Here is a 13,027-nt window from a genome sequence, read left to right on the forward strand (position 1 = left end):
TCTATGCACACAGGACACTATCTATGCACACAGGGCACTATCTATGCACACAGGGCACCATCTATCTATGCACACAGGGCACTATCTATGCACACAGGGCACTATCTATCTATGCACACAGGGCACTATCTATGCACACAGGGCACCATCTATGCACACAGGGCACTATCTATGCACACAGGGCACCATCTATCTATGCACACAGGGCACTATCTATGCACACAGGACACTATCTATGCACACAGGGCACTATCTATGCACACAGGGCACCATCTATCTATGCACACAGGGCACTATCTATGCACACAGGGCACTATCTATGCACACAGGGCACCATCTATCTATGCACACAGGGCACTATCTATGCACACAGGGCACTATCTATGCACACAGGGCACCATCTATCTATGCACACAGGGCACTATCTATGCACACAGGGCACCATCTATCTATGCACACAGGGCACTATCTATGCACACAGGGCACTATCTATGCACACAGGGCACCATCTATCTATGCACACAGGGCACTATCTATGCACACAGGGCACTATCTATGCACACAGGGCACCATCTATCTATGCACACAGGGCACTATCTATGCACACAGGGCACTATCTATCTATGCACACAGGGCACTATCTATGCACACAGGGCACCATCTATGCACACAGGGCACTATCTATGCACACAGGGCACCATCTATCTATGCACACAGGGCACTATCTATGCACACAGGACACTATCTATGCACACAGGGCACTATCTATGCACACAGGGCACCATCTATCTATGCACACAGGGCACTATCCATACACACAGGGCACTATCTATGCACACAGGGCACTATCTATGCAAACAGGGCACTATCTATGCACACAGGGCACCATCTATCTATGCACACAGGGCACTATCTATGCACACATGACACTATCTATGCACACAGGGCACCATCTATCTATGCACACAGGGCACTATCCATACACACAGGGCACTATCTATGCACACAGGGCACCATTTATCTATGCACACAGGGCACTATCTATCCATACACACAGGGCACTATCTATGCACACAGGGCACCATCTATCTATGCACACAGGGCACTATCTATCCATACACACAGGGCACTATCTATGCACACAGGGCACCATCTATCTATGCACACAGGGCACTATCTATGCACACAGGGCACTATCTATGCACACAGGGCACCATCTATCTATGCACACAGGGCACTATCTATGCACACAGGGCACTATCTATGCACACAGGGCACCATCTATCTATGCACACAGGGCACTATCTATGCACACAGGGCACAGGCTGGGGCATCCTGTAATCCGGTTATCTCAGGATACTCTCGGGGTCATACCTCTTGTCCTAATGGAAATCATTATCTCCACATAGGCATGAAGGATGAGTTACTCCTCCTGCCATGCTCTGCTCCTGGGTTAACCCCTTGTGTGCCTGCTCCCTGCTGCCTCATGTACATTGCAGGCAGGATCCCCCCTTGGCCAGTGATGCTGTGAGGTTGCCTGATGGTTAATGGTCCCTCAGGATGTGCTGCCCTGCCCCCACCCTCATAAATCCCTTAGTGCCTTCTCTATGGCATCCGCCGCACTGGCTCTTTAAGTGCAGTCTGCTGAGCGGCCACCAGAGGCGCTGGTGAGGCTCAAAGTGCAGCTCGAATCTTCCAAGGAGACACCAGAGATTAACAGGTACCTGGGGGGCTCGTGCAGCACAGGAGGCAGCATGGAAGGCTGGGAAGACCCGCAGTGCAAGCCTGGGCAAAGGGGGGCACCACACAGATGGCTGTGGAGGCTGAGGTAAGGGGGAGGGGGGAGCCTTGTGTCTGCATCCATCCTGCATCACCCAGAGATGCCAGGCTAATGCCTCCTCCTGCATCCAGGGGATGCCAGCCTCCAGCACACAGGACCAGATGCCAGGCAATGCCATAGGGTGAGAGCTGGGCATCCATCCTGCATCACATAGCAGAGAGCAGCTGGATGCAGCATCTAGGGGGGTGACAGCACCAGGGGGAGCAGCTGGATGCATGGTATGGGGGAAGACATTGGACTGCACAGGGTATGTAGCATCCTCCATGCACCCTACATCATCCAGAGGGCACTGATGCCAGGCTACTGAGCAATGTCACATCTCACATGCATCCTCTAGGGGGTACAGTGACCTGAACCCAGGCTGTATAGGGGGCTGGCACAGCATCCTTCATGCAGAGGGCACAGATGCCAGCCTATTGGCACCCAGGCTCCATGGAATCACTGCCTCCTTCATTCCTGGGTACCACACACCATCCCTCCCGCTGTGCCCAGGGGAGGAGGGGGCAGCTGACATGGGATTAACTCCGCCGAATGATCTGCCGTAATAAGGAGCTTGTTACTGCTGCAGATCAGGGGCTGGGGATCTGTCAGATCTCATGAGGGAGACGCTGGGATCTGTTTGCCATCCTGAGGTGTGTGTGTGTGCAGCCATATTTAATGACATCATCCGTCTGCATGTCATTTACTGCGAATAGCACTGGTGGATGGGATGCAGTCTGTATTCTGTGCTGTGTGCAGGTGCTGATGTGCAGCGGGGGGTTCAGGATCAGCTACATCCCCCATTCAGATACATTACAGCTGCATGTTATATAATGGAAGGACTATGGGGAGTGGACACTGTATATAGCTGGATATGGCTACCTCTATTCTGTCCCTTAATGACTTTATATGGCGACCAGATAGCGGTCATGTACGACATAGTTTGAAGATGTTGGGAGTGGTAGTCTTAGTGTCTCTTCATCATGGCGGGTTTCGTTGCACGGATGTCCGTCATATTAGTCATAATGTCGCATGATTTTAAGGCTCTGGGATGGTGGTGCAGCAGATCGCAGCAAGTCCCAAGCTGGTGGCGGCTGCACGTGACTTACTTTAAAGTGGTTGTTCACCAAAAAAAAAATGATAATTTTTTTTTCAAATCGACTAGTGACAAACAAGTGCCAAAGATTTATAATTTACTTCAATGTTTCCTAGAACTTATCAGCTGCTGTATGTCCTGCAGGAAGTGGTGTTTTCTTTCTAGTCTGTAGAGCAGAAGAGGTTTTCTATGGGAATTTGCTACTGATTTACTACAATTCCTCACATGCACCTACAGGACATACAGCAGCTTATAAGTACTGGAAGATTTTTGTAATAGAAGTTACAAATCTCTGGTACTTTCTGGCACCAGTGAACAATCCCTCTAAGGTTAATGCGGGTTGGGATTTGTGGCGACTTTCATGTTGCATTAGGTCGGAGGTTGCAATGTGATCACATTGACTATGAATCAATGTTATATCACAGTCGTTGTGTAGCCTGAGTCTTACACCATCAGTTCAAGCAGTGTCCCCCAGTCCATTACATTACAGCTATCCCATCATGGCTGCAGGCTGTCCCGGGATGATGGGAGCCGTAGTATTATATCACACGGAGAGTCATGTATTTAAGGATCATCGTTACTAGTGGTATCCTCCATTATATAGACGGGGGCACATATAGGAAGTGGGGCTGCTGTCTATAGCAACCAACCACATTCATGTTTTCACCTGTGCCATACAGCTAGGAGAATGAAAGTATTAATCTGATTGGTTGCCTCAGTATAGACAGCCAATGGGATCACTCCTCTGCCTTATTAACCCAAATTACAGAAAAGAAAAGTGCAATCTGATTGGTTGCTATGGGCAACACTGTTTACCTTATGTGAGGCCTAGTATGTCTATAAAATGGAGTAAGGACTATGGAAATATTGCTCTATGTATATAGGAGAGGGTTGCTCTGAGGTAATATTCCTCAGCAGCATGGGCTAAGGCAGGGATGGGGAAGCCAAAGTAAAGCTAAAGCTCTGGCTGTCCTGGCATCATGGGAACTGTAGTTGTATCAGCTGGAGGGCGGAAGGTTCCCCATCCCTGAACTAAAGTAATTATAGTGTTTAAACTCCTGTTCTGGTGAAACTACAACTCCCAGAAAACCATGCAAAACATGCTGGGAGTTGTAGTTACACCATTGCTGAAAGGGCACAGGCTGAGACCTCAGCCCTCCAGTTGTTGCAAAACTACAATTCCCATCATGCCTGGACAGCTGAAGCTTTGGCAGTCCAGGCATGATTGAAATTGTAGTTTTGCTTCAGCTGGAGGGCCGAAGGTTCCCCATCTCTGCTGTAGACCACTGAGATATAAAATGGCCCCGTAATATACCTCAAGGTTATATATAACAAGGCGATCTCCCCAGAACGTACAGGCGTTACGTGATGTGAACGGAGCCGTAGAGAGCGGACGACCTGCGATGAGAATATCAGACGCATTTTGCTTTTCTCAGCAGAATTTTAGCCAAATGAATTCGGGCTGTCAGTGAGGGGAGGCATCGGATAATCCCCCGGCCTTTCCCTCTGTGTATCTGCCTTCATCTAATAATTATGGACATGGCCGACGCTGATCCTAAGAGCTTGTTAGGCCGGTTACATGTGAGGGATAATGCAACATCCTGTTCTGATGTCTAATCATAAATCTCTACTACCAGGAAACACATCCGCATCCGGCGCCAATCAGCACATTCATCCCTAATGCCCGTATCGCCAGCACTGGCTGGCAGACATAGATAATAAGCTCCCAGGCCCGTCCCTGTTGGTATTATTAATCAATAGTAAATTTAAAGGGGAATTCCAGACAGTGCTGCTGGTCACCATCGTGGTTATTTTCATATCACCATTTTGTACAGGGCCAAATAAAGCACAGGTGACCCCATAATATTGTGTCCCACCACAGCGCCCCCCATGTGAGTCATTGACAGATGCCCCATTACAGTGTGCCAACTACAGATGCCCCATTAATAGTATACCAATTTAAGACTCCTATTACAGTGTGCCAAGCACAGAAACCCCATTACAGTGTGCCAGACACAGATGCTTCAATACAGTGTGCCAGACACAGATGCCCCATTACAGTGTGCCAGGCACAGATATCCATTACAGTGTGCCAGGCACAGATGCCCCATTACAGTGTGCCAAGCACAGATACCCCATGACAGTGTGCCAGGCTCAGATACCCCATTACAGTGTGCCAAGTGCAAAGCACAGATACCCCATTACAGTGTGCCAGGTACAGATACCCCATTACAGTGTGCCAAACACAGATACCCCATTACAGTGTGCCAGGCACAGATATCCATGACAGTGTGCCAGGCTCAGATACCCCATTACAGTGTGCCAAGTGCAAAGCACAGATACCCCATTACAGTGTGCCAGGTACAGATACCCCATTACAGTGTGCCAAACACAGATACCCCATTACAGTGTGGCAGGTACAGATACCCCATTACAGTGTGCCAGGTACAGATACCCCATTACAGTGGACCAGACACAGATACCCATTACAGTGGGCCAGACACAGATACCCCATGACAGTGTGCCAGGCACAGATATCCATTACAGTGTGCCAGGCACAGATACCCCATTACAGTGTGCCAAGTGCAAAGCACAGATACCCCATTACAGTTTGCCAGGTACAGATACCCATTACAGTGGGCCAGACACAGATACCTCATTAAGAACGTGTTCATATTGGCGCCAGTGGTTCTGTTAGAGCCCTCCATTGCAGATTCTGTCAAACAGTTCTGGACATGATGGTGCGGCACACTGGGCTGTGTTGTCTGGTAACATGATGTCACTGAGGCCGGGCACTCTTTACATCAAGCATGCCAGTCATCCAGATGCCCCATTATTTATGTTGTTTTGCTCATATAATGTAGCAGAACAACAGAAAAAACAATGCAGGCTTGACCCCGGCCTAACAGTGTGAAAAACACACATGCCCTGTTACCAATGTGCCAACAACAGATGCCCCATCCATGGTGTGTCGACAACAAATGCCCTGTTAATGGTATGCCAACAACATATGTCTTTTAACAGAGTGCCAACAACAGATGCCCCATTAGCAGTATGTCAACAACACATGCCCCATTAAAGGTATGCTAACAACAGATGCCCCTGTAACCAGTGTGCCAACTATAGTATGCCAACAACATATGCTCAATAAACAGCATGCCAACAACGGTTTCCCTATTAAGAGTGTGCCAACAACCCACAGCCCATTAATAGTGTGCCAACAACAGATACCCCATTAATAGTGTGTCAACAACCCACACCCCATTAATGGTGGGTCAACAACCCATACCCCATTAATAGTGTGCCAACAAACCATACCCTATTAATAGTGTGCCAACAACTCATAACCCATTAATAGTGTGCCAACAACTCATACCCTATTAATAGTGTGCCAACAACCCATACCCTATTAATAGTATGCCAACAACCCATACCCCATTAATAGTGTGCCAACAACCCATACCCTATTAATAGTGTGCCAACAACTCATAACCCATTAATAGTGTGCCAACAACAGATACCCCATTAATAGTGTGCCAACAACCCATACCCCATTAAAAGTGTGCCAACCACAGATACCCTATTAATAGTGTTCCAACAACAGATACCCCATTTATAGTGTGCCAACAACCTATACCCCATTTATAATGTGACAACAACCCATAACCCATTAATAATGTGCCAACAACAGATACCCCATTAATAGTGTGCCAACAACCCATACCCCATTAATAGTGTGCCAACAACAGATACTCCATTAATAGTGTGCCAACAACCCATACCCCATTAATAGTGTGCCAACAACAGATACCCCATTAATAGTGTGCCAACAATGGATACCCCATTAATAGTGTGCCAACAACCCATACCCCATTAATAGTGTGCCAACAACCATACCCCATTAATAGTGTGCTAACAACAGATACCCCATTAATAGTGTGCCAACAACCCATACCCCATTACAGTGTGCCAACAACCCATACCCCATTAATAGTATGCCAACAACAGATACCCCATTAATACTGTGCCAACAACAGATACCCCATTAATAGTGTGCCAACAACCCATACCCCATTAAAAGTGTGCCAACCACAGATACCCTATTAATAGTTTTCCAACAACAGATACCCCATTAATAGTGTGCCAACAACCTATACCTCATTAATAATGTGACAACAACCCATAACCCATTAATAATGTGCCAACAACCCATACCCCATTAATAGTGTGCCAACAACCCATACCCCATTAATAGTGTGCCAACAACCCATACCCCATTAATAGTATGCCAACAACAGATACCCCATTAATAGTGTGCCAACAACGGATACCCCATTAATAGTATGCCAACAACAGATACCCCATTAATAGTGTGCCAACAACGGATACCCCATTAATAGTGTGCCAACAACCCATACCCTATTAATAGTGTGCCAACAACCCATACCCAATTAATAGTGTGCCAACAACAGATACCCCATTACAGTGTGCCAACAACCCATACCCCATTAATAGTATGCCAACAACAGATACCTCATTAATAGTGTGCCAACAACAGATACCCCATTAATAGTGTGCCAACAACAGATACCCCATTAATACTGTGCCAACAACCTATACCTCATTAATAATGTGACAACAACCCATAACCCATTAATAATGTGCCAACAACCCATACCCCATAAATACTGTGCCAACAACACATACCCCATTAATACTGTGCCAACAACCGATACCCCATAAATACTGTGCCAACAACACATACCCCATTAATACTGTGCCAACAACCCATACCCCATAAATACTGTGCCAACAACACATACCCCATTAATACTGTGCCAACAACCCATACCCCATTAATAGTGTGCCAACAACCCATACCACATTAATAGTGTGCCAATTACTGATATCCCTGGAGTATATAGTTCTGGGCAGCTGTCACACATAATATGGGCACATTTCACAGATGTCCGTACTGCCCAAAGTTGTACTGAATCAGATTGGATCACTGTAGAACCCAATGGTTAGGTTTACTAGTTCCCCAGGAGGTTCTGGTATCACAGGAGGAACAGATCTGAGAGCTCATCCTTAGTTAGATCATGGTAGATCATTTTTGCAGGTCTGGTCTCTGCTTTACCCAGACATGGGAAAATTCCACTTTGTTCTTTACTCTAAAGGGCAGAGAATCGATCTCGGGTTTTGTGGAATCACAGACACATTTTTTGTTGTGTGTTATGGTTACGAGGCAGGATCTGTGGGAGGGGCGGGTGATATTATCTAGAAGGTGACACAGCTGTCACATCCCCCTCGAAATTTACAGAGGGTCACAGATAGCTAGACAAAACCTAGGTAACAAGAAGACGCCTTCTGGCTGAGGACCAGAGCTGATGGTGTGCCGACTCCTGATGCCAGCATCTTGCTTTACAAACGTCACCCCCGTCACTTAGAGGGCAGCCACGGTTTTCGGCAATGTGCCATCGATGGACAGTACAGTGTTCTTACAATAGGCTGCTTAGTGTTTGGTAACACCGGTGTCATGGCTTCCACCTAGTAATGACATTTATGCAGAATCTGGTCGTTTATAATGTTACCTGTACAAACAGAATGAAATATCTCAGTTTATAACATGTGTATGACAGAGCTGACATTTGTTTTTCCACCCGCAGATCACATTGTTGAGATGAGGTGAAGACGCGTCACTACACGGCCACGCTACTTTAAGATGACACGAACCGACCCGCCTGACATACTCTTGTCTACAGTTTATCAAGACGTAAAGGTGACGCTGAACCCTGATTCTCCGATCCCTTGCTCCACTACAGAATGTGACAGCTTCATGTCTAGCCACAGAGAGGTCAGTCAACCACAATTCAACAAGAGGCACTGCCGCAGCTTCGACTTCCTCGAATCCTTTGACGACCAGGTTAGCCACCCACCAGTCATGGAAAACCCTCAGCGAGGAGGTCACAGGCGTGCTGGAACCCCAGAACCATCGTCCCAGCCTGTGGGGAGGAGGTCTTCTACCAGGACTGAGGCTCAATACACTTCCCAAGGGGTGGACACTGCCAGGGAACCATCCAAAGAACAAAAAAGGCGACCAAGGTCCAAGAGTGCACCTCGGGTCAAAACCACCTTCACATCCGTCCCCATACAGATGTCTTCTTCACAGTCTCCTCCTCCGACCTCGAGAAGAGGTAGAGAGGTTACCAGGACTTCTCGAGAGCCTCAGAAAGCTGTAGCTTCTCCAAAAAGGGAGGTGACCTATGCGCCTACAAAGGTATTAATGAACGAGGTGCACCCCATAAAATTACAGCCACAGCGCAACAGTGCCAGTCGTATCTCCCCCTTGTGTGTCAACAACAATTGCATGGAGGACCCCCATACTGGGAAGCCAATCTCTAGCCCCCATGTGCGCTGTCGGGTTGACATAAAGCCTGATGATGCGATAATTCAGCATGCTGCCCACACCTCCTCTAAACCCTGTCAGACTTGGAGTGATACCCAACACTGCTCAAGGCAGCCAGGTACCCCAAGGAGCTTAGCTGTGCCAAATGCTAGACTTATGTCTGTGTCTCGCACGCCCACACCCAGTGACTCCTACAGTGTTGATCCAAGGATAACTCATTTTGCTTGCACCCCAGGGGGAGAGATGTATGCGACAGACGTGCGAGGTATTCCTTACCAAAGTGTTGCTTCACCAAGGGACTTCACACAGTACACCGCCAGAGACTGCGGACAGTACATCAGCCCAACCATGCCTACTGCATTCTACTACACTGATGAAGATGCCAACTTTAGCCAAACCGTACCGGTCAAAAGTAGGGGATATTATCCCCGTCCATATCCCGATCCTAGTGCTCCTGCACACACATACTACACCGAAGAGAACCCCACTATGGCCCCAAGGACTTATTACATTGAGGACCCTAGATCTTATCCTATTCAGGAGGCACCAATAAGGACGTTTTATGGTGAGGATGCCCGTTATTACCCTCCTCGTAGTGTCCCTACCAAAAGCCTTTATGCCGATGACCCAAGATCCTACCCGATTCAGAGCACATCATCAAAGCTCTACTTTACAGAGGATTTTGCAAAGTATTCAGAGAGAGAGGCTTTATCCCGGACGTATCCCTATCCCAGGGGCACCCAGCCCTTACAGTTCAGTGAGTGGTATTACCCAGATCAGAGCCCCATACCTTACCAAACCATACAGATGCCTACTTTTCCCACGCACACTACTGGGCGGGAGGCAATGCTTTCTTCTTGGCATGCTTCATACAGCATGAACCAGCAACGACTTGGGACTGACTCTAGAAATTATTCTCGGTCTTGGGACAATATTTTGAACACTAGTGGACGCAAGGAGGACCCGCTATCACGAGGGCGCAGCTATGAAAACCTGTTGTGCCGCGAGCGACGTGCCTTATCTCCGGATGACAGGCGACAACCTGTCGTTGTCAATCTCTCTTGTTCTCCCAAGCGCTATGCCGCCCTCTCGCTTTCAGAGAATTCTATTGTAGAGAAGGTCCATACAGATGGGGGCGGTGGGAGGTACGCAATGGGACGTTCGTGGTTTGTCACCCCAGAAATTACCATAACAGACAATGATTTAAGAGCAAATGGAGTGGGAAGGAGTGAGCGCCGTTCAGCTAGCTGGGACGTGATAGATTCTGGAGTGTCACCACCCTCTTACCCAGCACATGCCTCCTATCCTACCAAAGATAAGTTACCAAGCAGGTCCTCAAGGCACCGTAGCTTGGAGCAGCTTGATGAACTCATTGCGGATCTGGTAATAGATTATAAACCGCCAACAAGTCGCCGACCCAGTGAGGCAGATGCCCTGGCTGATCAATTGAGGAAGTTAATAAAGGAAGACATGATAGGGATACCGAGAAAAGCTGAGTCATATGGCCCCATGGCTCACCTATTACAAAACAGACCTCTCAAGGAACAGCCAACTCCTTCATTCCCCGAGTTACAAAGAGGTCAAAGGAGGGGGCCGTTCCCTGAGGTGCCCGTGACTAGTCCCCATAAACCCTTAGAGGACTGTTCCCCAGACCTCAGTGCTGATGAAGATGATCTCCTGACCTGTTCCAATGCCAAGTGCAGACGCACAGAGACAATGTTCAACGCCTGCCTGTACTTCAAGTCCTGCCATAGTTGCTACACGTACTACTGTTCCCGTAACTGTAGACGGGAAGATTGGGACATACACAAGGAGAGCTGTATCTATGGAAGAATGGGCAGCGTCTGCCGCCACGTACTCAAATTTTGCAGAGAGAACACGGAGGTGCACAAAGCCTTCTCCAGAATCGCCAAGGTGGGGTATTTATCCCGGGGGAGAGGGGTGCTTTTCCTGGGTTTCCCTAACCCAGGTTCTGCGGATAACTTCCTGCAGCTAGGTCTAGAAGGCCTCCTCATGTCTCCCACTTACTTGTCTCTGAGGGAGCTCGAGAGCTACTCGGACAACCTTGGAGAACACGCCAAGGAGCTTCAGATAGCCGGCAACCAGTACGACCCTGAGGAATGTTTCTTGTTGAATGTAACTGTGGCAGTGGGACAAAGTGGCCCTGATCGACTCTCAGCCAGAGCCCACCACATCCCCACTGTCCGCAAGTATGCCAAAATAGCCTTAGCCTCTTCCAGCCCGGAGAGAAAGATCACAAAAAAGGAAAAAGATATGGAGACCCTTATTCTTACTCCTCCGCCAGGCACAGCTGACCTGGATAAAGATGGAGAAGAAGGGAGGAAGGCCAGGGAGGTTTGTTTTATACATATCCAGAGGGAGCTACGGATCAGGGGGGTCTTCCTTCGACATGAGTACCCCAAGATCTACCAGCAACTTTGCGAATTTGTGGAGAACAATAAGAGGTTCACCCCCACCACAATATACCCAATCGATCGGAGGACTGGTAAACAATTCATGTGCATGATCATGGCAGCTTCAGAGCCTAGGACTCTTGACTGGGTGGCCAGTCCCAACCTTTTGGATGATATCATGTGACAAAAACACAACCTAGACTAAAAAAAAAAAACACCTTCAGACACCTTGTTTTGTAGTCTATGTATTCTTTTGTATCAGGAGTCATCCCACAATACCGCCTTTCGGGCAGGAGATGGATACAAGGATTTCTTACGCTGCACCAAGAGGATCAATCAGAGACAGAGGGGAGCCATAACCCTATGGCTCAGTGGCTGTTGTGGAACTACGACTCCCAGGTTGTCGGGGAACGATGGGATTTATAGTTTCACATCAGCTAAAGAGCCACAGGTTGCAGATCCGTGCCCGAGAGCTTACAGTAGGCGTGCAGTGTAATGGGAGCAGAGGAATCTCTTATGTACCAAAGGCCGAAATTCTCGAGGAGCGATGGCTTTTTCTATAGAATTACTATATAGTTTATTTTATAGTAAGACGATAGCGTAGATTGCTATTTATTATTATTATTATTATATATATTGGCTGTTTCCACCCTGATGCCTGGTGCTCATATGAAAGCAATGAGTTACTTTTTACGAATTTATCAAGCAGAATTGTGGGTTTTGGTAAATGACATTTCTATGTATATGATAAATATGATACCTTACACTGACGCTGCTCGCCTACACCATGGGGGTCACTTAATGTTTAGTTGATAATGTTCTCAGATCACTCACTTGGCAGTGTGTGTGTGGGGGGGGGGGGACAGCCATTTTGTGGACTGAAACAATAGAGGTAAGACTATGTTTGCATAGTTTCCTGGTGCATTTTGAGGTGTAACATTTCTTTTTTCCCCCTTCAAATGAATTTTATAACAAAAAATGGGCATTAGGCTATGTTTACACACTGTCCAAATGTCGCCCATTTTTATTAGATGGCTGTTACTTGATGGCAAACAATGTCCGTTATTTTAAAACAATGGTCATTTAGATAATAACGACCGTTATTTGCTGTTAAATGACGGCCATCATTTGGATGGTGTGTGATAGCCTAAAACTGCTCCAAAAAGCAAACATAAAGGGGTTCAAATTCAAGACTGATGCATTGTGTGAACAGAGCCTAAAAATGCGTCCAGTTCACTAGGGATCAGCTTTGTATGAAGCAGAGGCAATATTTGTGGAAGTGTTGGTTCAGT

At 47.5% G+C, this 13,027-nt stretch overlaps 1 protein-coding gene across 2 annotated transcripts; it reads left to right on the forward strand.

Annotated features, from left to right (window-relative positions):
* The first annotated feature begins 1,765 nt into the window (after positions 1–1,765).
* AJM1 (apical junction component 1 homolog) lies at positions 1,766–12,523 on the forward strand. 2 transcript variants are annotated; one of them, XM_069986529.1, is made up of 2 exons: positions 1,766–1,828; positions 8,582–12,523. In XM_069986529.1, the coding sequence occupies exon 2, from the start codon at positions 8,638–8,640 to the stop codon at positions 11,917–11,919; it is 3,282 nt and encodes a 1,093-aa protein (XP_069842630.1). In that variant the 5' UTR covers positions 1,766–1,828; positions 8,582–8,637; the 3' UTR covers positions 11,920–12,523. The 2 variants fall into 2 exon arrangements, with proteins under 2 accessions (XP_069842630.1, XP_069842631.1); XM_069986530.1 differs by lacking the exon at positions 1,766–1,828 and adding an exon at positions 3,765–3,816.
* The last annotated feature ends 504 nt before the right edge of the window (positions 12,524–13,027 follow it).

Source organism: Dendropsophus ebraccatus, chromosome 10 (assembly GCF_027789765.1).
Source record: "Dendropsophus ebraccatus isolate aDenEbr1 chromosome 10, aDenEbr1.pat, whole genome shotgun sequence".
NCBI classification, from domain to species: domain Eukaryota; kingdom Metazoa; phylum Chordata; class Amphibia; order Anura; family Hylidae; genus Dendropsophus; species Dendropsophus ebraccatus.

Coding starts and splice junctions, on each gene's coding strand:
- AJM1 (XM_069986529.1), top strand. CDS start 8,638: ATGACACGAACCGACCCGCCTGACATACTCTTGTCTACAGTTTATCAA.